Source organism: Alternaria ethzedia (genome assembly GCF_023757985.1).
Source record: "Alternaria ethzedia strain BMP 0044 chromosome Unknown scaffold_55, whole genome shotgun sequence".
NCBI classification, from domain to species: domain Eukaryota; kingdom Fungi; phylum Ascomycota; class Dothideomycetes; order Pleosporales; family Pleosporaceae; genus Alternaria; species Alternaria ethzedia.
The window spans coordinates 57,204-81,524 of NW_026056248.1; the positions used below are offsets into that span (position 1 = coordinate 57,204).

General features: G+C 52.5%; 9 protein-coding genes across 9 annotated transcripts; 4 read left to right on the plus strand and 5 right to left on the minus strand.

Annotated features, from left to right (window-relative positions):
- Window positions 1-957: 957 nt before the first annotated feature.
- On the minus strand, window positions 958-2,750 carry J4E87_010738 (uncharacterized protein; the record flags this gene model as incomplete). The annotated part of the gene is made up of 3 exons (XM_049382309.1): window positions 958-1,368; window positions 1,420-1,619; window positions 1,676-2,750. The coding sequence occupies 3 exons, from the start codon at window positions 2,748-2,750 to the stop codon at window positions 958-960; spliced, it is 1,686 nt and encodes a 561-aa protein (XP_049227942.1).
- Window positions 2,751-3,033: 283 nt separating this feature from the next.
- On the minus strand, window positions 3,034-3,951 carry J4E87_010739 (uncharacterized protein; the record flags this gene model as incomplete). Its single annotated transcript, XM_049382310.1, has 4 exons — window positions 3,034-3,141; window positions 3,192-3,523; window positions 3,573-3,768; window positions 3,940-3,951. The coding sequence occupies 4 exons, from the start codon at window positions 3,949-3,951 to the stop codon at window positions 3,034-3,036; spliced, it is 648 nt and encodes a 215-aa protein (XP_049227943.1).
- Window positions 3,952-4,250: 299 nt separating this feature from the next.
- On the plus strand, window positions 4,251-5,903 carry J4E87_010740 (uncharacterized protein; the record flags this gene model as incomplete). The annotated part of the gene is made up of 1 exon (XM_049382311.1): window positions 4,251-5,903. The coding sequence occupies one exon, from the start codon at window positions 4,251-4,253 to the stop codon at window positions 5,901-5,903; it is 1,653 nt and encodes a 550-aa protein (XP_049227944.1).
- A 38-nt stretch (window positions 5,904-5,941) lies between these two features.
- On the minus strand, window positions 5,942-6,273 carry J4E87_010741 (uncharacterized protein; the record flags this gene model as incomplete). The annotated part of the gene is made up of 2 exons (XM_049382312.1): window positions 5,942-6,143; window positions 6,194-6,273. 2 exons carry the CDS (start codon window positions 6,271-6,273, stop codon window positions 5,942-5,944), a joined length of 282 nt encoding a protein of 93 aa, XP_049227945.1.
- A 653-nt stretch (window positions 6,274-6,926) lies between these two features.
- J4E87_010742 (uncharacterized protein) lies at window positions 6,927-9,543 on the plus strand (the record flags this gene model as incomplete). The annotated part of the gene is made up of 2 exons (XM_049382313.1): window positions 6,927-8,791; window positions 9,369-9,543. 2 exons carry the CDS (start codon window positions 6,927-6,929, stop codon window positions 9,541-9,543), a joined length of 2,040 nt encoding a protein of 679 aa, XP_049227946.1.
- Window positions 9,544-14,749: 5,206 nt separating this feature from the next.
- Window positions 14,750-16,029, minus strand: J4E87_010743 (uncharacterized protein; the record flags this gene model as incomplete). The annotated part of the gene is made up of 2 exons (XM_049382314.1): window positions 14,750-15,759; window positions 16,023-16,029. 2 exons carry the CDS (start codon window positions 16,027-16,029, stop codon window positions 14,750-14,752), a joined length of 1,017 nt encoding a protein of 338 aa, XP_049227947.1.
- Window positions 16,030-17,421: 1,392 nt separating this feature from the next.
- On the minus strand, window positions 17,422-18,220 carry J4E87_010744 (uncharacterized protein; the record flags this gene model as incomplete). The annotated part of the gene is made up of 3 exons (XM_049382315.1): window positions 17,422-17,620; window positions 17,742-17,986; window positions 18,086-18,220. 3 exons carry the CDS (start codon window positions 18,218-18,220, stop codon window positions 17,422-17,424), a joined length of 579 nt encoding a protein of 192 aa, XP_049227948.1.
- Window positions 18,221-18,873: 653 nt separating this feature from the next.
- Window positions 18,874-20,020, plus strand: J4E87_010745 (uncharacterized protein; the record flags this gene model as incomplete). Its single annotated transcript, XM_049382316.1, has 3 exons — window positions 18,874-19,662; window positions 19,717-19,918; window positions 19,968-20,020. 3 exons carry the CDS (start codon window positions 18,874-18,876, stop codon window positions 20,018-20,020), a joined length of 1,044 nt encoding a protein of 347 aa, XP_049227949.1.
- Window positions 20,021-20,270: 250 nt separating this feature from the next.
- On the plus strand, window positions 20,271-21,692 carry J4E87_010746 (uncharacterized protein; the record flags this gene model as incomplete). Its single annotated transcript, XM_049382317.1, has 1 exon — window positions 20,271-21,692. The coding sequence occupies one exon, from the start codon at window positions 20,271-20,273 to the stop codon at window positions 21,690-21,692; it is 1,422 nt and encodes a 473-aa protein (XP_049227950.1).
- Between the last annotated feature and the right edge of the window lie 2,629 nt (window positions 21,693-24,321).

Below are 24,321 nucleotides of genomic sequence, written 5' to 3' on the forward strand. Positions count from 1 at the left end.
TGAACAGCGCAGCCCCCGCTCGGAAACATCGCTCGAAGATACCAAGCGTCATCTTAGTATTGATCAGCCGATTCATGGAAGCTCACGCTCATCGCTGATTCAGGCGCATGACGATGCGCATATCATACCACCAGCCCGAAATGACACATGGGCCTATACGTATCCAGAGACGCATCAAGCGCCAGCAGAACTGGCGGGCGACAGCTTCATGAGTGGCACAAACTCAGACGGACCAGTAAATCCGTATGCGTTCCATCCTACCGCGCCAACTCTAGCCCCAAGACCCCATGTATTCCAGGACAAGAAGATTGAGATACTATCGGAGTTGTTGGGGGATGTGAGTCTGGCAGTAGAGCTGCCAGGTAGCGAACCAGCTCATACTTCGAGACATAGTCAACGGCTCAGTTCGCAAACGACTAACTATGAGCTGCCTGCGAGCCAAGCATACAACACAACAATTGCTTCAGAATTACCGGCTATCCCGAGACAAAGACCTGTCATCTCGCATACGGTCAGCGAACCAACCGCTACCGCCAACGAAACATCAGTCGCGCCGCCGAGATTCGAGCTTGATTCTGTCTCCTCCCGAACACACCCTTCTCTGGCCACACGAGGTCAGGCTGAGACCGGTAGGCCTTGGTCTGTGTCTTCTGCCTCTTCGAGCCCACGACTACCGGTGAGCAGCACCGTATCTTTGAACAATGCAACATACGCAGCTCCACTCGCGCCGCAAGCAAGCCATGGTCATGAACGGCCCCTATCATCGCATACGCCGCAGTCATCGGTCAACACATCATCGGCAAGGATGAGACGTCAGAAACATATGTTAGATCTACTTGATAGCATTGATAGATGACATGACTAGAGTGAACAATGGTCCCATGATACCAGACAGCGAACAATAGACCTGATTCGAAATGACTCCATCGCCACACAGCGTGCACACTGTCTAGCATCTCAATCATCCCGTTTCTTAAACACTCCAACCTCATACTCGTGTCCATCTTGCATCAGTTTAACCTCCAGCTTCTCCAACGGACCTTCATTCATCGACTCCGTTACAAGACCAGGGAGGGCGTTGTACGTCTTTCGGGCCAAGATCTGCACATCTTGCGCCTCGTTCCTCAGCCCGCGGGCTCCGGACTTGTCCCTGTATCCTCGCTTAGCCAAGTGACCACAGAGCTTGCCGTCGTCTTGGTAGCTGATGTGGCAGTGTCCCATGTGTCGTAGAACTTCAGGGCGCAGATCAATGTTCTTGCGAACCTTCGCCGCGTCGTCGAGGAGAAACTTGTGCGTTACGACAGCTGCCTCACCATGCGAGAAGGGGAAGAACGGAACGATTCTGTTGATGCGAGATGCGAATGCGTCCTGTTCACGTTAGCCATTTGTTGTCGTGGTGATCAAGGTTGGATATCATACTCCCCAGCGGCCTTCGAAGATATCCTTGAGATTGCGCACGAGGGGCGCTAGATTGGCGTTCTGCTTCTCCTCGTCTGTTAGGTGCTTAATTTTCCGTTCGTAGTACGACTTGATCTCCTCTTGACCCAAGTTGCTCGCCAGTACCCATATAGTCTTGCGACAGTCAACCTTGCGATTGTTCCTTCGGTCGACATATCTACCTGCCTTTTGTGTTAGTTGAAAGGTATACCTTAGAATACAAGGAAATTATGCTGACCTTCCGTGGTGTCTAGAATCGCGTCACAGACTTCTTGCGACGTCTTATCGAACTCATCGAGGAAGACCACCGTACATTTGCTGGTGTTATCTGACAGGAGATTATTGAGCCTGGAGCCCTGCGATGAACGTTGATGGGCTTCTTTTCCGCCCAGGAGCTCAATGTCGGAGTGCATTTGCGAACATGAGATCGTTTCGGATTTGACACGCAGTAGATCTCCCAACCTGTCAGCAAGCTCAGTCTTTCCATGTCCAGGAGGGCCAGCAAACACCATAACGAAGGGTTTTGGACCATCTTGATTGGCGGCTATCTGGTTGAAGATCCGCTGCTGCATGTCGTGAAGCACAGGAAGTTGGCCGACGATATGATAGGGGAGCTTTAGAAGACCATGCACCTGTAAGAGTTTGGCGGCTTGTAGTTCTCTGACTTCGAATGGCTGGATCAAACTGGCTCGATGAAGATAATAACGCTGAGTGAGATTGAGGCCGCGTGCTAGAACGGCTCGGGTAGACGGGTCGCACCACGTAAGAGGCGAAGCCCTCTCGTTTTCCTGGGATGACCAGGTCTCCGAAGGTTTTCGCAGGTAGTCTTGCCACATGTCCTGGGGAATCGTCTTGGGATCAGCGCCACCCGCAAGTAATAGCTTTACGATCGTGGTCGTATCATGTAGGTGGATATGACCATGGATGACCGCAAAGGCAAGCGCCGGAATGAAGTGCGTCGCGTCAGTGCAACCCTCTGGATTGAAACCATAATCTAGAAGGACGTTGACCAGCTCAGGCGAGTTCCTTCCGATGGCGTAGTAGAGGACGGGCGTAGCCTGATCGACTATTTCCTGGAACTCCTCCTTGTCGTTGCGATAGTGCTCCAGATACTTCCTCACTGAATCAGCGCTGCAGCCGTGTGAGATTGCCGTACACAGTTGGATCGCATTGAACAGTGCAGATCCTCTGGCTTCCAGGAGCTCGGCGTCCACTGTCATACCAGGGGAGTTTCTTGAAGCATCTGGTAGATGGTATTTGTCCTTGAGACCCATGATGTACACACACATCTTGCCGTGGTTGAAGGTCGCCATTCGTGCTGATGATCGCTGAATTGCTTGAGGAGATGGTTATCTTGCATAGGTTACAGCGTTGGGACTTATGTAGCAGACAGATCCAACCAGTCAAAGCGAGCCAAAAGTCAACAAACATTGAGAAGGTTCGGGAAAGGAGATGATGATGGTAGTAATGACGCGCACCGCGAAGCTCTGCCTAGACCCTACAGATACGAAATGCAAGTAAATCGACGGGTCGAGTTGGGTGTGCGTTGTGATTGGGTATTTCGGTAAGCGGCATATGTTCGCTGGCTGGAAGCACTCATTCCTCGGCGCCCTCCATTTCGACATCGCCTTCCTCGCCCTCTTCTTCCTCTCCGCCTTCGGCCCACCAAAGAGTCGGACCGAGACCAGGCTGAGCCATGGAGCCCTAGAGCTCACGTTAGACGCTATCTCAAAAGCTGATAGCACACAACTTACTATTATCTTCCAGGCCGTCGGTCTCTCTTCAATGATCTCGCCCTTCTCGTCCTTTTCTATAATGGTCGGCCTCTGATCATACCACTCTTCATGCTCTACCCTGAATAAAACTGGCTCGCCTTTATCGAAGAAAAGTTCTGTGCCTTCAGAGTTCCAGATCCACACCATCTCAGCTTTAGAGAAGGACGAGTTCTCTGGTAGATTTTGGTAGGGAACGAAGACTTCCGATGTGAATTCCAGGTCAAGAATGATGCCTTCTTCGTTGGATGACTTGATCCGACCGTAGATGATTTCGCCACGGAATGGGCGGAAGACAGTCATGCGGAATTCAACTGCGCTGCATGTAAGCGGCGTTTTCACGAGGGACGTAGTAATACCTACTGTTGACATTGACAAGCCCAGTCCCGTGACCGATCAAACCCTCGGTCGCGGAAATAAGATCCCACATGCAGAGGCATAGGCCAATGCCAGGAACGATCCTATTGCTGTACTTGTCGTTGACGACATCTTTGATAGCTTGCGCGCTAGGCTTCTCGAAGTCCTGCGGCTTGATTTGTATCAAGTCTTGAATCGTGGTCTATGCAAGAGTCAGTACAAGATCCACAATATGCGCACGACGCGATCCACGGCGACTGCTGTACGCGTAGTCATAGCCAAGTCATGTCTTTCTCATCCGCTCAAATTTTCTGACGCGCAGCGCGAAAGCGCGTAGGCGATGAAGACGACAATGGATTTGGGAGCAACTTACAAGTATGAACATGATCGCAGCTTTGGAGGCTTCATGAGTCTAAGAGCAGAAAATCGGTGGCTACCTGGACATGGCGGATATAAACAATGGAGTTGATGGTGAGAGTCCTTTGGGTGACCACTAGCGCCGCGCTAGTGGTATCGATAAGGAACTTTTGGGATTTGCGGACTCCCGAGGCGCGTCGCATGTCCTGCAACAGCCTTCCCAGCGTATTCGCGATTTCCACTCTGCCATCATTCGCTTCTTGTAATCATTATACCTAATGTCTTAGCACTTCTATACGCGCGCAACACGAACTTTCTACCACCACAATGTCGTCCTTCAGATTTCCTCCTCCGCCTCCACCGCCGCCGAAGGCTACATCCAGCGAGCAATCATACGCGAGTCAACGGGGCGGCTCTGCCCGAGGAGGCGGTGATAGGGGTCGCGGGAGAGGCGGCAATCAAAACCGTGGAGGGGGCTTCAATAGCTCTGGAGGCAATCCAAGAGGAGGTCATGGGCAGAGTCGCGGTCGCGGAGATGCGCGCGGCAGAGGAGGCCAGCGAGGAGGTTATCAGAACAACAGAGGCGGCGCAAATAACAGGGGAGGTTATAATGCCGGTAACGGACAACATCAGACGAATGCGCCGTCCAACGGCGCCTCTCCAAATGCCTACAACAATACGTCCTTTGCCGGCGGCGCGCAAACACATGGCGCGACACAGCAGCAATACGACCCCAACGCTCTCGCCCAGGTCATGTCCTATATGTCGACACCGGCCGGCGTACAATCGATGGCAGCGTACGCCAACCATATGACAAGCACAGGCAACGTCCCCCTTCCCCAGTCACCACAGTCCCATCAGTACCAACCGAGCCCTCAGTATTCGCCGCCTCAACACGCCGGTCAAAAGAGAAAACTGAACGACCGAAACAGCAATGCACAACAGCAGCGAAACAGCAATGCACAACAGCAGCGAAACCAATCGCAGCCAAGTTCGAAACCACCGAGGGCCAAGGCCGCCGTACCCCCACAGGTACCTAGCTTCGGCTTCTCCCTGCCTCCACCTCCCGTGGTACGACCGGACAATAAGAAGCGTAAGGTCAATCTAGGACTTTCGAAACAGCCGGTTCCCGACGAGAGTAGCGATGAAGAGGACATCGACGAAGAAGCCGCGTACACGGAGAAGCTCAAGGGCGGAGGCTTCGCGTTCGAGCATGGAGGAGAGATGATCAGCATTCAAACGGGAGCTGAGGTCGCGGCATGGATCAAGGACAGAAGAAGAAACTTCCCCACACAAAAGAGGATCGTGGAGAAGGCGGAGGAAGCCGCGAGGAAACGAGCAGCCGAGATAGACTTTTTGCGCAGAGTCAGCGGCAAGCCTCCGAGAGAGCACCACGTCGACGACCAGATTCAGCAACCGAAGCCCCGCGAAAGGAGGCAGGAAAATACGATCAAGAAGGAAGACGGCGCAAGACGTGATGCCGAGAACCGCAGACAAGAAGAGCTCGCGGCTCTACGGAAGAAACTCCACGAGAGCATGATAAAGAAGCAATCTGCGCCGAGCGTGGTGGATCTGAGTTTAGGATACGAGAGCGAGACAGAGTCTGAGGCCGAAAGTTCAGTGTTATCAGAGTCATCTGTGGTATCAAGTTCCGAAGAGGAGGAAGAGGAGTCCGAGCCCGAGTCAGACGACAGCGACGAAGCGCCAGAACCCACATCTTCAAAGATTGCTCCACCAGTCATTCGGGTTCCTCCTCCCCCGCGGGCACCAGTCGCGGCAAAGAAGGAAACGAGTGTGTGTAGCAATTGGAAGCGCAATGGGAAATGCCCGTATCTCCGCAAATGCAAATTCCAGCATCCTCCAAAGGAAACAAAACTACAGGGATTGTACGAGCGCATGGTAGAGCAGGAGCTGGTCAAGGCAGACCAATTGGTACTCGACGCTATCAAATACTTGGGACAGCATGGGTTCTTGGGCTAAGCGATGCTGAACGGGCATGGGCGCAGTGCTCCGATAGTTCATTCTCCAATGACATATGTACAACCTTGGTTCCCTACCCATACTTCGTGCACCTTGTTCGCATCGACATCCCATCTGGCGCCGGGACCTATTGTTTCCTTCGTCGCGTCGGGGTCATCAGGGTATGTGTATGTTATAGAGCCATTGAGTACAAGATGTGTCGTCTTCCCGCTGTGCTTGTGTGGCGAGTAGTGCGCATTGCTACGAGGAAGTTAGTCTACATTCAATGTAGTAGAGCGATTGTTACTCACGGGCTATCGGTCCACGTAAAAACATGGTCGAAACCCCAAGATCGGACTTCGCTCTCTGCTTCTTTCCGTGACTTGACCATTGTGAATGTGATTTGCGTCAAGAATGTCAGTGATTATCAAATGATGATATCTTTGGCCATGCTGGACCCTGAGTGACGTCGGTGGGCTTGGCGAGGCTGCAGAGGCGCATGCCAAAGCTAGACCCTTTTCACTCAGCGCCGCAAACAGGGCAGCCCCCATTCATTCACCTTGCGCATGCAGCAAACGTCGGAAGTTGCGTGTCAATGTCCAGCAGGTATTAGCGATGAGCGTGCTCCACCAATTGGATGATCAAACGCCGGTGCGGCAAGCCAAGGCAGGCACGAGCTGACCATGAGGCTATTGTGCCCGCGTCAACGTCGCGGCCCGCACCCCTCATACCTTCACAATTAGATCCCGCTACCACTCCACAAAGGCTTTGTAGTCGCGAAACTAAGTTGCGCATACTTTTGGTGCGTATTGTATGTATGTTAACGATGCCCGTCCGTCAACCAATTGCGCAATTAGGAAGGAGATACTGACACCTCAGAGCTAGCTGAGCTGCCTGAATTCAGCCATTACTCAGGCACGCATACGCGTTCGGGACCATACACCGCTGCCACTCTGCACGTTGCTGCCGCCTATAAACCCTTTCGCCGCCCCTCCTGACTTTATTCTCCCTTCGACCCCGCTGTATTCGTAACATCAACACAAGATGTTGCCCGACAAAGACAGCAAGAAAGACAGCAAGCTGGGTACGCCCAAGGTCGACAACCCCGAACTTCAAGCAGGCGGTGGTACAGCATCCGCCTCTGTTGCAGCTCGCAAGGTCGATGCCTTATCACCACTCCTTACGCAACACCTCAAGAGAGTCTACGACCAGATCACAACGCGCTACGACTTGACGACAAAGAAAGGGCAACAGCAGTGGCTGGTTGAGGAGCAGGAATGCTCAGGACAGAACGCTGAGCTTCTGGCCGACGGCTCATTCTCCAACTTCGCCAACTACTTCATGTCGGGCTCAGCAAGCGTCCTGAAGCCTGCGCAACCAGTCGACGAGTCGCATCCCATCTCCAACTACTTCATCTCATCGAGCCACAACACATACCTTACCGGCAATCAGCTGTCAAGCGACGCCAGCATTGATGCCTACAAGAACGTCCTGATGCGAGGATGTCGCTGCGTCGAGGTCGATGTCTGGGACGGAGACGAGCTTTCCGACTCCAGCTCTGACGAGGAAATGGCGAGAGGCAACCCAGGATCAAATGATGCCAGAAAAGACAAGAAGAAATCAAAGTCCGGTCTCAGCATTCGTCAAAGGCTAGCCCAGAAGTTTGGCAGCAAGGACAAATCCGAGGAGGAAGAACAAGAGACTTCAGAGCCGCCTCACGAGGACGCCAACAAGGTTCAGCCCTGGCATTCCGCTTCCTATACATCGAGAGCCGAGCCTAAGGTAACCCACGGTTACACTTTGACCAAAGACATGACGTTTCGCGCGGTGTGTGTAATCATCAGGGACTACGCATTTGCTGTGTCGAACCTGCCCTTGATCGTCAGTCTCGAAGTACACGCTAGTCCAGAGCAACAGGAGATCATGGTCGAGATCATGAACGAGTATTGGAAAGGCATGCTACTTGAGTTACCTCTCGATCCAGCGCAGGGTCTGCTCGAAGCTGAACTTCCCACACTGAAGGACCTGCACAACAAGATCTTAGTGAAAGTCAAGCGTGGACATCTGAAGCCAGCCGCGGCTGAACCACAACCAACAACGCTTGCCGCGCCAGCTGCAGCGCCCCAGCTACAACATACCATGAGCACCGAGTCTGCGGCTTCGGACGACTCTAAAGAAGCCGGACCAGATGGCGAGAACAACCCTCCAGCGCCGAAACCCAAGGTTATTGAAGCGCTATCAAGATTGGGTGTTTACTTGGGAGGATACTCGTACAAAACTCTCGATGCTCCAGAAGCGAAGGTTCCTACCCACGTGTTCTCTTTGTCAGAAGGTACACTGATGGAAGTCCACGAGAACGACCCCGTCCGACTCTTCGAACACAACAAACATTTCTTCATGCGCGCATATCCCAAAGGCACGCGGTTGACATCAACAAACTTGAACCCTTCCGTCTTCTGGCGCGCAGGTGTGCAGATAGTAGCGCTGAACTGGCAACGCTGGGACGGCGGTATGATGCAAAACGAAGCCATGTTCGCAGGTACCGCCGGATGGGTTCTCAAACCAGAAGGCTACCGCAGCACGAGCGAAGCAGCGACACAAAAGACCGCGATAACTCACCACGACCTCAACCTAAGCATTGAGTTCTTCGGAGGACAAGACATCCCTCTGCCGCCCGACGAAGACGATCCAAAGGATCTCAAACCTTATGTCAAGGTCGAGCTGCATGTTGAGTCGCACGAAGAGCGCAACTCCGAACATGTGCCCGGTGATGGAAAAGGCACGAAGACCATTGACCCCGACCTGAAGAAGGAGACCGAGAAGGCAAGGACCACGAACCCCGATTTCGGTGGTGAAATGGTCAAGTTCGTCAATGTTCCTGGTGTTACGGAAGAATTGACATTTGTCAGGTGAGTTTCATCTCTTTTCTTTCGCTCCGTGTCAGGCACATGCAGGTCGCCATGAGAGCCTCAAGCATCAGCCTCGCACCCACCCGCAGATGCTTTTGCCGGTCTACCAAGAGAAGTGGTAGATTAGCGGTCATGGGGTTCGGTCGGGTAACCTTGCATCATTTCGCTGCATACGCGCCATCACGTTGTATGGCGAGCGTTGAAAGAGCAATTCCGAGTGAGCAGTCGTGGCACGGTTGTTGAATGAGGGTCGGGATCACTGCACCTGCAGATCGCCGTTATTCCCGTTCACGCTGTTCCAGCGCCAGCGCCTCGTCGTTTCTTCGATGACACCGCATGACTCTGCGTCTGATCCAAAGAATCGGGTTTCAACGTCGAGCTACGGGGCAGCTGCAGTACCAAGGCGGTATACTGCTGTGGCTTCCGTCCCTCGGCCGTCTCGTAACCGCTTCAATTCGCAGCGAGAGTAGCTTTGCTGTGCGCAGATGGACGTGGGCGCGATGCTTCCCCACGACACGCCATGGCTCGATATCCCACTCGTTGACTGACCATGTCCATGCTAATCTCTTCCTCTCAGATTCAAAGTCATCGACAAGGAGCGTTTCGGCAAGGATGACCTAGCCGGTTGGGCATGCTTCCGCCTCGACCGCCTGCAGACCGGCCTCCGCATGCTGCATCTCTACGACTCAAACGGTGTCATCACCAAGGGTGTGCTATTGGTCCGCATCACGAAGACGGTCAGTACGGCTTGAATCAACTATATCTGTTATTCCTGACCGCTACTACTTACCGACCTATCTTCTTGTTTCCTTGGAGCTGGTACACACTTTGTGGAGTGTGGTGTTGTGGCTAATGCTGTGCTTTAGTTGTTGCCGAGAGGCGCGCGGGTGCAGCGTGGGAACCAGTTTGATCATGAGAGTTTGTCGCGGCCTCAGCATTTTGTTCATAAGTTGTGGGGTGAGAAGCATAAGATTGGGCTGAGGAGAAGGCTTGCGTCGTTATGACGGTGACCGATGCTCCGTCTTGGAGTTTACTGTATGTTATCTCGAGTGTATGTGTGTATGATACACTGCGCGGTACCCACTCAATTTGCTATGCATCTATACATCATAAGCGAGCATGTATCCTGAGTCTCTTACGACAATGTTTGCATGGTTTGTGAAACAATTCCGTTTCGTTGCATCTAGCCTTTGATGAGTTGATGTCGGCAGTTTCGGGGTATAGTGTTCGCCCAAGTGTCAGCAAATGCGCGCAGAAACCAACGCCTATCGGCTTCGCGGAATGGGTCAGGAAGGGCTACCGGCTCGAGGAACACAGGATCAATTCGCACCAGCAAGCACGAAGGCTTAGCTGAAAGTGTTGACATCACCTCGTCCCACGCGGCAGCATCACCCGAGCGACAGCCGCGGTTTGTACGACACTGCGACTGTTGACACGGCAGTTGCCTGGACACATCTCCTCGAGACAGACAAAAGCGACGCCTACAGTGTGACTGAAATCGGAGGGCAAGGCTGATGATCACCAACGGCCACCTTTCCGACCTTATGCGGCTCTGTGGCGGTACCGTGCATGTTGCCTGGCTGGGGATTATCTCCCGGGTGTGTCGCTACACCCACCAGCTCGGTGTGTCGCTGCACTACGGATTTCCCCATGCAGATTGGCGTCGAGCCTGGCGTGGTTGAGTCGAGTCTTTGACGAAGATACTGTGATATTGGTGCGATGTCATTTCTCACGATGGTTACAAAGAAACGTTGTCCCACGATGCAAATAGGTCCCAATCAAGTGCCGCAGACCTATTGCGCGGGTGTAATCGGATGGCTGGTGGTAAGAAATAAGGGAGGTAATCAGAATTTGCTGGCGGTACGTACCTCGGCCGATGCTGTGTGACGAAGATGTTGAAACTCACTCCGCGTGGCGTTGAGGCTGTACCTCTTGGGTGTCTTGCATCATGCAAAAAGTACCTTGTTGGTTGTTTGAGCGGGACGCGGATGCATTTGGCCAGTCGTGGATACTGGTGCTGGAACATATTCAATGTTGCCGATCGACGGGAACGGAGGTCATGGGCTTTGCAGATGGCTCCATTTGTAGCCATCGTCGGTTGCTCATCGGTGGTGTATGGAATGCCCAGTTCAGATGTGATTCAACCTGTGGTGATGAGCTGGATACGAGCAAGCCGTGCCGAGCGGATGCTACAAGAGCCTTAGTTAGGTTGGGAACTTTTCTGAATTCATCGGTGTAGCGCGTGCACCAGATCAAAAGTGAGCACCGAGCGGCGAAGTATGATGTGAGTAGCTAGCTCCCGAAGTGAAGCGACCGACAGCTATCGCTCGGTGATGAGAGTGACGTTTGGGCCTCACGGATCAGACCCGGCATGCGGCGAGATACTCTTACTCTCAGCGTTTGACCAAAGACTAATTCTGCGGAGGCGATCTCTCGAGCCCGGTGTATGACTAGAGAGGAAAATCGCTGGGGACTATCGAACGTGCTTCGACAGTCTTAGTGGGTACTTAGCACCATATGGTTCATTTTCCCGGAGGTAACAGTATGTCTGGATCCGGGCAAGTCTTCACAATGGTGTACCCTGGTTAATCCCAATTCGTGGTAGCTTTGATGAATACAGCTATCGCATGACCATGAATGAGTAATTCTGCCCGATAGCTCACTTGCTGAAAGAAGCATGACAGTGCCATTGTTACCACGCGGGTTTATTCGACACGGTAAGCGGACGGAACGGCCCCTTAGTCTGGGGGATGCAGTACACAGATTAGCGCCAGACTAATGGTGGATAATACCCTCGCATCTTCGTGTGAGTTGTCGGGTCGACAATAATGACGTAGCATTTCCAACGCCCGTAATTTGTACCGCTGGCTGAAGCAACTGGGTTTCGAATTCGTACTGTCTACCTGTTGCCGAAAGGGTTTGACCAGCGATGCCAAGCATCGGTACGTGAAGGAGCGGTGTAGTGTTCGGGAGTAAAGAGTCGCTGTCGGGAGAAAACGTTTAGCCACGGGTGCTGCACGAAGAAACGAGACAGAGAATGCCTACTCCGTTTCAGCTGCGGCGCAAAGCATGCAGCCGAGATCGGATTGAGCGCTGTGCCACGGCTTTCAAAGCAGCTCATCAGGGTCTGAGTCGGAAACGTGGGCGCGAGGACAAAGAGCTTTGCAAAGGCACTGTTGCCGACACCCTTCCAATATCCGGAGGATTGGCATAAGAAAAGCCTGAGTAAGAGGCGAAGGGAACTGCTGCGTTTTGTTGGCTATAACACCGGTGCTTCATCGAGAAGTATACCCCAGGGGTAACAGTGCTTAAGTCAGATATGTTAGTCCCATCGACAAAAGACCAAGTGATGATCCACAAATAGAGGAAGCTTAGCGATGTCAGTAGGATAGTCATGATTGGTCGATCGAAAGTTCGACTCGTGATTATATTGCACCGCACACAAGAGCTTGGAACGCATCCTCAATCTGAGGAAGATAGGGACCGGGGTTCGAAGGCTTGTATAGTACAAACGACAAGCCGTTATCTCAGATCGCGATCTCGTAGCTTGGCTGCATCTTTCAGATGCTTGAGATTGGACAGCTCGAATTGAAATCCGCTGTGAACGTACGACGGTTGTAGATGGTCATACCACGGAAGGACGGCTATCGGTATGAGCTAAGAAGCGAAACGGCGATCGCAGTCCAAACGGGCGGCGGGTCGCGGGATGTATCGCCAAACGGTTTGGCTCATGCAAGGCTGCAAAAGCATCGCGAGCCTAGACTGTGCAGAAAGGCGGGGATAGGGCGTAAGTTTGCTTGCGGCTGCATGTTACAGGGCTTGTAAATAATCGTGGCTTCGTTAGCGCCGAACTTGACAAAATGAAAAAGCGACGAGGCTCAGCGAAACTGACGGTGCTGTGACACGCACATATACTATCTAGCAAAGATAGGGTAGCAAACCATAGTGGTGCCATTGAGTTCTGATCGAATGATCTCAAAACAGCTTGGCGATTCCGACTTGGTGTGATGGAGACAGTGCTGTTTCATCGCATATTGGTGAAGGACACCTCATTCGGAACGTATCTTTTCGTCGTCAGCGTCAAATTGATCCATTACGATATGCAGCTGAGCTCCTTGCGTACTGGTATTGGTTCCGCAGTCCAAATCTTTGTGGCACCAGTGTATACAGCCGTTGACAGCGTCTAGAGCGACTTGCGGTTAGGTAGACGATCTGGAAGTTTAGCGTCCCCGGGATACTGGTTGACATGTACCTGTCCATATGCTCCCAGGCAGGTGGATAGACATGGCGCAGGCATTTTCTGATCTGCTCTCGTTGAAAGTGTACAACGCACCATGCACATCGTGCAGGTCAGAGGCACAGGAGAGAGTCGTCTCCTTGAATTCGGAAAACTGCAGACCGATGGCGCTACAAGCGCACTGCGAAGCACAAGGGTTACGCTAGCGATAGAGAATCCTGGTGCACCGAAGCCGTTCGGGAAGTTGAGAATGTATAAAGACGCGTCTCTGGCCTAGATGAGAGGTACTCGCTCTGTTCACCTTGATTCTTTAGTGTCGCTCCACATTCCTTCAAACCTCAAGTCGTATTTTGCTCGCCTGTCTCTTCTAGATCATCACTGTCATTCGCTTCAGCCATGTCCTCCAAGATGCAACTCCAACACCGACACCTACCCAGAAGCGTCATGTGGATGAACACGCCCATCGACAGAGTAGCCATTCCTTGTATGAATGACGCTGAAGGCATCGTCACTATGCCGGTGAGTAAAAAAGCGATTATCGTCCTGGACGTCCACTGATTGTTATAGGTACCCGGTCGTCGCTGCCCTGCCTGTCTCGAGCGTGGAGACACGGTCTGGGTTATCCCTGGGAAATGCTGCATTCAGTGCGGTACTCCCGTTAACTAGACGGACGCTACATCACAGTGAGTATACACTGAGGCGACGCTGTGACATTGACTGATCACCGTGCAGGACGAACGTAACTTCCGAACTTGAGCCTTCGCGTACTTTCCGGCGGTCGTCATGGCGCGCGTAGAGTGACTTCCGCATCTTGCGTTTGGGGGTTGTTTGTCTGCATTTTCAATTGTTGTCCAGTAACGTTGTACTTGTACTTGGATTGGTGGATCTGTAATCAACTCAGACGGTTCCATGTGGCTTAGTGCTGGTGTGAGCGGTAGACTCGAGCTCAATCTATGTGTGTCAACTTGGTGATCAGTGGGTGCCTATTCTGGATGTGGCTACTCTTACCGTCATGCCCTCAGTGGATAGTGCAGAGTGAAAGAGCGGTTCGTGAAGTGCAGGTCACCGACAATTGTGAGAGTGCGTAAAAGTTGAAGCGCACCCACGATGCTCTGAGTTCCTGTGGGATTGACGTGATGGCGCCATCTCGCGCCATGACGACGTTTTCGAATGTGATGTAAACAAAGCTGAGCGTGGAAGGGGCCGATGGAGCTTTGCTTGGCGCCTCAGGGTCCGGGAAAGAGCGCCAATGAATCAGCAGCGGCTGACGCAACTGCGGCCACAGCAAAATCGATCGCAGCCTGCTGAAGTGATAAGTTCACGATTTGAGTGTTAGCAATAGCGATGAAAGTATGACTGATTAGCACTGTGTGACATGCAAATACACGGATGAATTAAGTGAGATAGCTGGATCGGAAAACAGCCGAACAGTGTCCGGCGCGTGCAATGTCAGAATGTCAAGCCTGACTACGATCTCCAATAAACGCCTATTCATCCCAGCATATGTGGTGATGTATGCCAAACCTCAACGCCATATCCAAATATATTACAGATTGCCATTTAGCCCAGGAAACAAAGCTTGGTCATTATAGTCGTATTGTGTGGGACCGCAGAGGCCGGATCGTGCTTGGTGCGCATGCTGGCTCGGTCCTATATCGCGTCTCGCTCGATGCCCCCTTTACCGGGTCGTTGGGTGACGTGTGGAGTACGCGATGAGGCGTTCATTTCCCCCCAGTTTGCCGTTCATGTTGAGTCATGACCCATCGCATCTTATCGCGGGTTTGCTCCAACGAATCGACAAGTTTCTGTGCCTCGCGCTCCTTCTCTGGCAGTGCGCGTCGCAGCCTCTCTGCTTCCTGTATGAGACCATCCATCTCTTTCCGGTGCTCTTTTTTGTATACCTCCATCAGATTGACCAGCTTGGCCTCGGCCCGTGTGGATCGCGAAGATTCGTGTTGCAGCTGGTCGCTGATGATGGCTTGTCGCTTGATCTTGTCGGCGTCTTCGAGGCGCTTTCTCCGTAGCTCGTTGAGCTCGTCGTTGATTTGGCGGACCTTCTTCTCGTAGCCGTCGGTGATGCGCTTGAAGCCGTCTCGTGCTGTTTCGAGGTTCGTGTCTGCCATGCCCCTCATCTCGTATGCTTGCGAAAGCTGTCGTTGCGTCTCGGATCGTGTGTCGCCCAGCATCCGCAGCGCTTCTTCGGCTCGCTGTTCGGCGGACTTCCTTCTTTGTATTTCGGCGTCGAGTGTGGCCTTGAGTTCTTCGAGCTTCCGGTCTTTCCGCTCTATGGCTCGCGCATTGGTGTCGGCAAGCACTTGGAGATGTTGGTGCTCGGCGCGGGAGTCTTCGGCTTTGGTTTGCGCAGCCGACCAACGCTTGGCCTCATCTTCTCTTGCGAGCTTCTCGGCCCTGAGTTCTCGTCGCAGGCGGTCGTTCTCTTGTGTGATCTTATCAATATACTGTGACGTCTTTGAGTTGGGGGTGCTGTAGTGGTTGGGGCGGGCCCACGGGCTGTTCTCATCGGCGGCGGCAGCCATGGCGGCTTTGTCGACAGCTAGCGGGCCTGAGACGTTGCGGGGCGATGTGTACGAGGGCATGGTGGTGGTCGAGGTCGTGCGTGCTGGTGCGGCGTTCGCAGTGCGAGAAGTGTCGTCGGTGGTCCAAGCTGACCCGTTCATGTCATTCCTCTTGCGGGCGGTGAAGTTGAGTTCGGGGAGCAATGGGGCCGAGTCTTGAGAGGGTTAGCATCCAACGTTGTGAAGGCGCGTTTCAGGAAGCGGCATCGGGGGGCCAAACAATGCAATTGTGCAGCGCAGCGCGGACAGGAAAGATGTTTATGCGGCGCGTCAATCAGGACGATGGGTGATGCGCTGTGTTTGGGGACGCCAGGGGTCCACCCTAGCGCTAACTTACCTGGAGCCGTAGCGGCCGCGACTACCTTCCTTCTGCGAAAGGGAAGGAGCGGCATGCTTCGAGTGCGCAATGCGGCAGGACTGGACATCTGTATCTGGATTAGTTTTGGTTTTTCGAGAGCCGTCGACCAAGATCCAAGATCCAGTGCTGCTGCTCAGCAATTGCCTACGAAAAGGCACGAAAAAGAATGCAACTGCAGCAATCTAGCGGAGATTGCGCACCACCAACAGATGACTGGGTTGAGGGGGACTCATACCTTGCTGATGGTCTTGTCGTGCTCCGGCGGATCTTCACAAATTGTTAGCAACCTCTATTGTTCTTCACTCGTTGGTATCTGGCAGGCGGCGAGGTTGGGCAGATGAGGTTTCAAACGGTCGTTATATCACGAGCAACAGGAGCGGCCAAGTCAAAAGCAATGCATTTTGCAGTGAACACTAGTCTAGCCCTTTGGAGCGCCTACAAACCTCCCCTTCACTTCACCTTGGATTCATCGTGGTCTGGTAATGCTGGTGTAGCAGTTCGCCAATCAGCGATGATCCCCGTTCAGGAACCCGCTGTCAAGTGGGGCGGAACCCTAGCAACTGCCCTACGGAACGTGACGTGTGCGTTTCCCGCACGAAACACCGTAAGACTGCTAGGCTCGTCAGCATGAACGCGTTCGTGCCGGGACATTGCGATGCTTACGAGTATGCTGGGGAGTCCTTGGTACTCCAAGATTCGATGCTTTCGCACCGAAATACTACCACGAAAGCCAGCAGCCATCACAATGATGCCCACGTACTGAGATATTGAGCCTACTGTAATCCGCACCTGCTCCGTCCGTCACAATAATATCGTAGGCAGTATACCCCACATTGCACTACCAACGTGGCTGAGCCTCACCGCCCCCAGCATGACTGTGCTGGGAGTCACTGTGTAACATGGTTGGACATGATTTTCACTTGTAACAACGGCCGCCACCCTCCATGCAGATGGGCCTGGTACTGTCTCTATGAATAGACCCAACCGCTGAGGGAAGAGCGCAGCACGCTAAGCCCAGAGACATCTCCAAAAGCATCAGCTCTGCTGGTGAGAACTGCCCAAGCAGCATAAGGAGCTTATAACTTGCGCAGAGGCGAACTGAACGCACTTCCACGTCTTGCCTTTTTGACGTTGTCCATCAATGAACCTGAGCATTACGTCAAATGTCCTGTAAGAAGACGGTTTCGTTAGCGGTCTATGGTTGAAACATGTTTCCGTAGATTGAGGCTTGATGCGGTCATGGACAAGTTAGTTTCTTGGTCGATCATGTGCCTTTCCGCCGTAAAGACCGAAGGTTGGCTGTCTTACAATGAATCAGGGCGGCCAGGAAACAATGATAGAATAGTGATGCGACACTGAATACCAAAGACCGACTGTCAAAGCACAGTAACAGACACTACAAATGAAACGGATATCATTCCCTGAGTATGTACATCTAGCGAGCCAAATTCATCTTTATCTAGAACATGTCGGGCGCCTTCTTGACGCGGGTCTTTGGGCCCGTTACGGGCGTTTCCGACGAGATATCGTTATTCCTTAGCTTTTCCAGCTTACGCTCGTTGTCCTCGTACGCCAGCTTCTTGTACTTCTCGATGACCTTGTCCATTTGCACTTGGCTTCCGGCGGGGACGTTGTATGGCGATCCGACGTTCATGATCCTGTATTCGTTAGCCTGCGGCTTCCATACCAATCCACCTTCCATGTGCGCTGATTTGCCTTCATTCCAAGTCATAGTTCCTCCTCGTATAGGGCTGTATGCCTTATTCCGGGTATACGTACTCGGGAAACTTCATGTCGACGTATTCCTGAGGCCGTGTGTTCGCGAACAGCACTCTGTCCTCACCCGCCTGCTCGATCATGCGCACGTGGTGGTCGTTCTGCGAAGTCCACTTCTCGTGTAGTCCAGCCGTCGCATTGGAGATCATGCGGGTAATGTAGGGCTCGTTGTTCTCGCCGTCCGGTCGCGACAAGGCGTATACGGCGATTCCGACGGGGATGACGCCAATGGTCATGAAGAAGCCATACTACATGCCAATTGAGTCAGCAATGTTCTTCGTGTAGTGCTGCGATAATTCGAGAGAATTCCAGGACCGTCTGGGAGGGGTAAAGGGCGGTTGACATACGCCCATGGGCTCGTCGGCGGCTGGGGTCGGGTGGCCGTGAGCGTGCTCATCGTGTGCGAAGCGGCGCGACTGGCGCGGGAGTGAGGTGCGGCTCGTCCGGGCAGCAGCCACTGCTGTTCTGCGTAGTGACTGCATCGTGAGGTTGCTGGCGGTCGTTGGTACCGCTGGGTTTCGCGATGATGCTGAGCTCGAGATTCGCTTAGTCAGACGCTCGTAGCGGCTTGGCATCTGCCGTCGCTTGCTCTCGAACTTAACAATCATCGCATCTGTAAGTCACATCTCAATGAAATCGTTTCACGTGTAGGGAATGGTCTATAGTTCTGTTCCGCAACTTGTCATCATTTCATGCACGTGTTGACGTGAACATGCGCCCACGGAAGCAGGCCATCGACACTCTAGTAGACTTCTACTCAAGTTATCGAGCATCTCAAGATATGCCTGAAAGTCTGAGAATGTCAGCTCTGAACACACACGCAATGAGTCGTTGCGTGATGAAGATTAGTAACTCTTACGGCCGTTGAGATTCCTTTGTTCGGCCCTTGGATTATGTAGCGGTCCTAATCGGGAAACGACCACCCGAGCCTCGGTATCTTCTCCGCAGAACACCTGTGGAGGATCTGTGCGGACACGAACTACAAACGCGACCGAGCTGTCTTTACTTTCGACTTCCTATACCATCCATCTCCATTCAAAAGAACCTTGCTTTCTCGTCTCGTTCCCCAAATCATTACCGCGAAAGTCGGCCAAATCATTCCGAAGCGTGCCATCAATTCATCAACTCCATCATCATGCCTTCATATACATCGATCCACCTTGCCGAACGGCCAGTGGACGCTGTTGTCGCCGGCAAAACCTTCACACCAAAGCAGCAAGAAGTTCCATCGGCATCGTCACTAAAAGATGGCGAGGTACTCTTCCAGACACTCTACCTATCACTTGACCCGGCTATGCGCGGCTGGCTGAACCCAACGCGTTCTTACATTCCTCCGGTTGAGATTGGTGCCGTCATGCGTGGTAGCGGTATTGGCCTTATCGTAGCGAGTAAGAGCAAGAAATTCCCCGTCGGTACCTACGCGACTGGTATGTGCGGATGGTCCGAGTACTCGGTGCTGAATGAGAAGCATGTTGAGTCGTTGGATCTGCCGGAGGGGGCTGTACCAACCGACGCGCTGGGCGTATTGGGAATGACCGGCCTTACCGCCTACTTTGGACTCCTAGAAATCGGCCAGGTCAAAGCTGGAGACTTTGTAGTCGTCAGCGGTGCAGCTGGCGCTACTGGAAGTGTGGTCGGTCAAATCGCGAAGCTGAAGGGCGCCAAGGTTCTGGGTCTCGCTGGTGAGGACAGCAAAGTATCATGGTTGAAGGAGGAACTCGGCTTTGACGAGGCGCTGAACTACAAGGACCCGGAGTTTGCGAAGAAGTTCAGGGCTGCAACCAAGGGTCTAATCGATGTGTACTTCGACAATGTAGGTGGAGAGATCCTTGATCTTGCTCTATCTCGAGCGAAGCCTTTTGCGCGCTTCGTCATGTGCGGGGCGATCTCGGAGTACAACAAAAAGAAGCCGCAAGGACCAAAGGTATGCTGTGTTCGGTCACTAAGTCTATGCATCAACCTACTAATCCATTCATAGAACTACATGATGATCATCTCAATGCGCATCCGCATGCAAGGTTTCGTCGTTTTTGACTTCGCGGACAAGTACGCCGAAGCCAGGAAGCAGCTCGCGCAGTGGCTCTCTGAAGGCAAGCTGAAGAGGAAAGAGACAATCATCCAAGGAGGCATCAACAAGGCCGAGGACGCGCTAGTGGGACTGTTCGAGGGAAAGAACACTGGTAAGCCCGTCCAATCAGCATTGTAGAGTCAAGTTACTAACCACTGCAGGCAAAATCATGGTACAGGTCGCAGATCCTGAGGCTGTCAAGGCGAGGTTGTAGAGGTGTAATTGATCATCAATCGAGTTTCTGCTACGTGAATGTGTTAAACTCTACGTGTAATCTTGGTCACTTGGTGAGTCTGTGCGACGAAGTGCTCCTTCCACTCCGGAGGCGCACGGTCACACCTGACGTAGCCGCCTCCCCCAGGCGCGCGATCTCGACAGTTGAGCTACACTCGACACCCAGCGCACTCAATAAGCTCACCTCCCACCCTGACAGCTACATGACCTCGCAACTGATATCAGCTACAATGGCCGCGACCATGTCGACTCCTCGCTACGCAGAGGCAACGAGCCGGCTGGAGTCACTACCTGCTGAACTCCTCGAAAGGATCCTGCTCGAAGCGGTACGCGGAGTGCAACCCGCACTGACGGAAACAACGGTATCTCTCAACAGACGATGTATGCAAGAAATCCGCAGCGGGCAATCCCGCGCTTCCAAACTCCTCGCGCTTAGATGCGTGAGCCGCACCATTTACAACCACGCATGGCGCGCTCTTGCAAAAGTAATCGACGAGACCACCTTCGACTTATGCTCAGAGCAGAGCATGAAAAACTTCGTGGCCTTAACGAATTGCAAGGATTTGACCCCGTGGGCTCGAAAACTGACCATCACTTCTCGCTACACCGAGCACCTCCTGCCAGAGGTTGGTAACGTGGAAACTGGTGGAGTTTATAAGCACGAAGACGTATTCGAAGCTGGTCTTTTGAATAGGACTCAGGCTATCATCAAGAGCGAGCTCGATTGGTACCCGGAGCTATGGCTGTCTTCCGATGACTATCACAGCAGTACTGCACGTACACTCCAGGATACTGTTAGGAGCAGTCAGCTTTGGCAACTCGTTCTATCGTGTCTGGAAGCTTTACCGAATATCGTCAACATCCATTACTGCGCCAGGAGAGTCGCGGGCAGATTCACCGAAGTCTTTCGAGAAATGGCAATGATCAAGGACGTCGACATATTTTGGTACATATATGAGCACTCAGGCATTCAGATAGGTCAAGACCTCCTCCTCAGCGCCCTAGCGCAATCTATCGTTCTTCCCAAGAGACTCGAACTCGTTACGGAGATGAACGGTTTACATTGCTTCACAATACAAGCTACGATACAAGTCATCAAAAAGGTCTCGAGCAAAGTCGAGGTCCTGATTCTCCGAGATGAATTTGGCGAGGGTGGCTTGCAGCAAAATTCACTCCAAGCATTGTCGACCGTGGCTATCACCAGAGACACCTTTCCAGCATTACATACGCTCGTTCTGGACGGCTCTATTCACCAAAGTACCCTCGGCGGCAGACCACTTCCATCAGCCATGGACGTACCCACTGTGGCAAATCTCGTATTCAGAGACACCAAAGTCGACCACCGGAGACTAGTCAATTTCATCGCCCTGTTTAGAGAAACACTTCGCCAAATAACGTTCGTGGACATGTACATCGACAAATACAAGTCGATATTTGAGCTTTGTCGAAATCTCAATCTCGAGCGCTTGGAGATTACTGATGGTTATGGCGACGGCCCGCATGAGGTCGTGCTCATCACAGACGTTCCGAAAGCACTGTTCTATGGCGCCGCAAAGACTGTTGTTGTCGACCCACCAAAGGTTATGGACGCGCTCGCCAGACACTGGGCAGAGCTCGAAGTTGCCGGTAAGGAAAAAAATGAACAGGTCTAGAGCCTACATCACCGCCAGGTCACCTATCTTGTATGTTTTCATCTTGATGTAGGCTGCAGACCTGTTCAGGATTTTCTTGGTAGACGTGCTAGCGGCGATCTGGGTGTCGTAGAATACATTGAACGAATCAAATGTCAATGCAGACCATGCGCACACTTACCGCCGCCGTGAATAGCCTAATCTCGATCGAGCTTAGTAAACATGCTTCTTGACTGCCACTCTCCCCAGGATGCGGAAGTCACACCCCGCACTTCAGATGCCCAGTTCCCAACACGACGCTCCACCTTTCTCTTCCCGTATCCAGCATGACAGAAACTCCCCCTTTCGTTTACGACCCGTTGCCCGCAAGCTACATCCGTCTACTCACTCCCGTCTCCAGCGAAACCGGCGATGATCACTCTTGGAACTTGCAAACGGTCGATCTCGGCCAGTCCGACTTGGAATTCGATGCGCTATCTTATGTTTGGGGTTCTGCGTCGGAACTGCTTAACATCTATCTAGACGGCTACGTTGCTAAAGTGCATCGTAACCTTCATACCGCGCTACCATATCTCGCTCGCCGCGGGGATATCAGACCGGTGCGACCGATCTGGATCGACGCCATTTGTATCAATCAAGCAGATCAGGAAGAGAAGATGGTGCAGATCCGGGAAATGAATCGCGTGTACAAGCAGGCGAAGAAAGTATGGGTATGGCTTGGTACTACGAAGTATCAAGAACGCGTTCCTGACGCCTTCCGCTTTCTAAAAGAGCTAGCAGAATACAAACGCAGCCGCCACTTTGAGAGTATCAACGATGAAGAGGAGAGACTCAATCTTGAAATCGTCGAAATGCCAGTGAAACTCGCTCTCCATCACATTGTTTCGAACGACTGGTTTGGAAGACTATGGGTCATACAAGAAGCGGCGTTGGCCCATGATCTGACCTTCCTTTGCGGGGATAACGAATGCAGCTGGGAAACCTTGAACGACGCGCTTAAAGATGGAACTTTGTGGACATGCCTCAAATATGAGTTCAGACGATGCCAAAATTTTGCGGAATTTTGCGATGAGTCAGTGCAAATTGAACAGAGACAAAAGTATGGGAAAGGTACAATATTCAGCATCCGAATCATCGTGAAGGATTGGAGGAGTGCCAAAGACGTTGAAGCGGTCAATGCACAAGCCCTGATGCTGGCAATCACGATGCTTGTATCATGTTCACATATATGCCTCAAACCGGAAGATCGTGTCCTAGGTTTGCTGGGCTTAGTGGATGCAGAGGTTCTACGACGAACCTGCCTCGATCCAGAGGTAGCATATGTTTCAGTCGAAGATCTGTTCACGCGAGCAACCAGATTCGTATTTGCTTTCGCCGCGCCGCCCGACAGGGCCTATCTGTGGGAATGGTTGCGCAGCGCGTTCAAAGTGGACAAACGCGCAGGTCTACCGTCTTGGGTACCGGATTTCCATAGCCCAGGGCTCCGGACCTTGGGGCCGGTTGAATTCAAGTGCGAAAGACCGTGTCGGTACGCAGCTGCCAATAAGGTCTTATGTTCGCGGGGTGGCTTGGGTTCAGACGAGTTGGTACTGACGGGTGCGGTAGTCGATGAGGTCATGACAGCATTCGCAATGATACCTTCCCCTAGTCCAGGACAATATCTAACTGGACCTGAGGAAAGAGGGTTACTCATCGCCGTCGCAGACTGGGAAAAGATGATTGCCGATGATGCTTTGGGCCACACCTCGAGAAATTGTGAAGCGTGGCGGCAGCCGGGACTTGAAAACCATCGAAATCTACGAGGATACTGGCAGACGCTAGTCAACAATCAAAAGTACTACATGGGCGAGGTGATAAGTCATGATTGGTATCTTGACTTTCAAGCGATGGCCCGACGGCTGAAGGGCATCGTGGTCGATACAGCAACCCAGAAGTACGCTTTTCTTGTTGGCACTGGGTCCTGTCATCATACTTACTGGGTGTAGATCGAATACGAGCCCGGAAAATCCACAGACATACGCCTCGGTGGCAGATACCGAAGACGTTATTAGTGCGGAGGACCGCTGTCCGAACGCATACAAGTTCTTGGACGCCATGCAGGAGTTTCGTAACAAGCAGCTCTTCAAGACCAAGAAAGGGCTGTTCAGTATAACGATGTCGGGTGTGAAATCGGGTGATGTTCTAGTCGCGCTTAATGGGGCGCCGATGTTACATGTGATCAAGAAAGTCACTGCTGCTACGGACCATGAGCCGGAGATTTGGAAGTTCGTGGGTGATGCGTATGTGCATCCTCTGGAAAGTGAGAGCCATAAGGTGGATACTTTAAAAGAAAGCAACTTTAGAGATGCTACTATTAAGGAAGGAATTTTGGAAGAGAGCAACGCTGACGAGGCTGATAACAAAGAGCGGGAGTTCGTGTTTGTTTGAATGATAGCGACCTTGCGAAAGGACCTGAAGGTTTTGAAGTTGATAGCGGACAGCAGGGTATTAACTTGAGCTCTAGAAATATAAGCAGCCTCTAGAAGATTGCTTGATGTTTAGCGTCTTTCCTTAGATGTTTAGCAAGCTTCGCTATGTGAAGGAGATGGTGAGGAGGCTGTCAGGTGTACCTGCAGTGACGCCCCCGCGCTAACCCCACCCACGAAGGCAC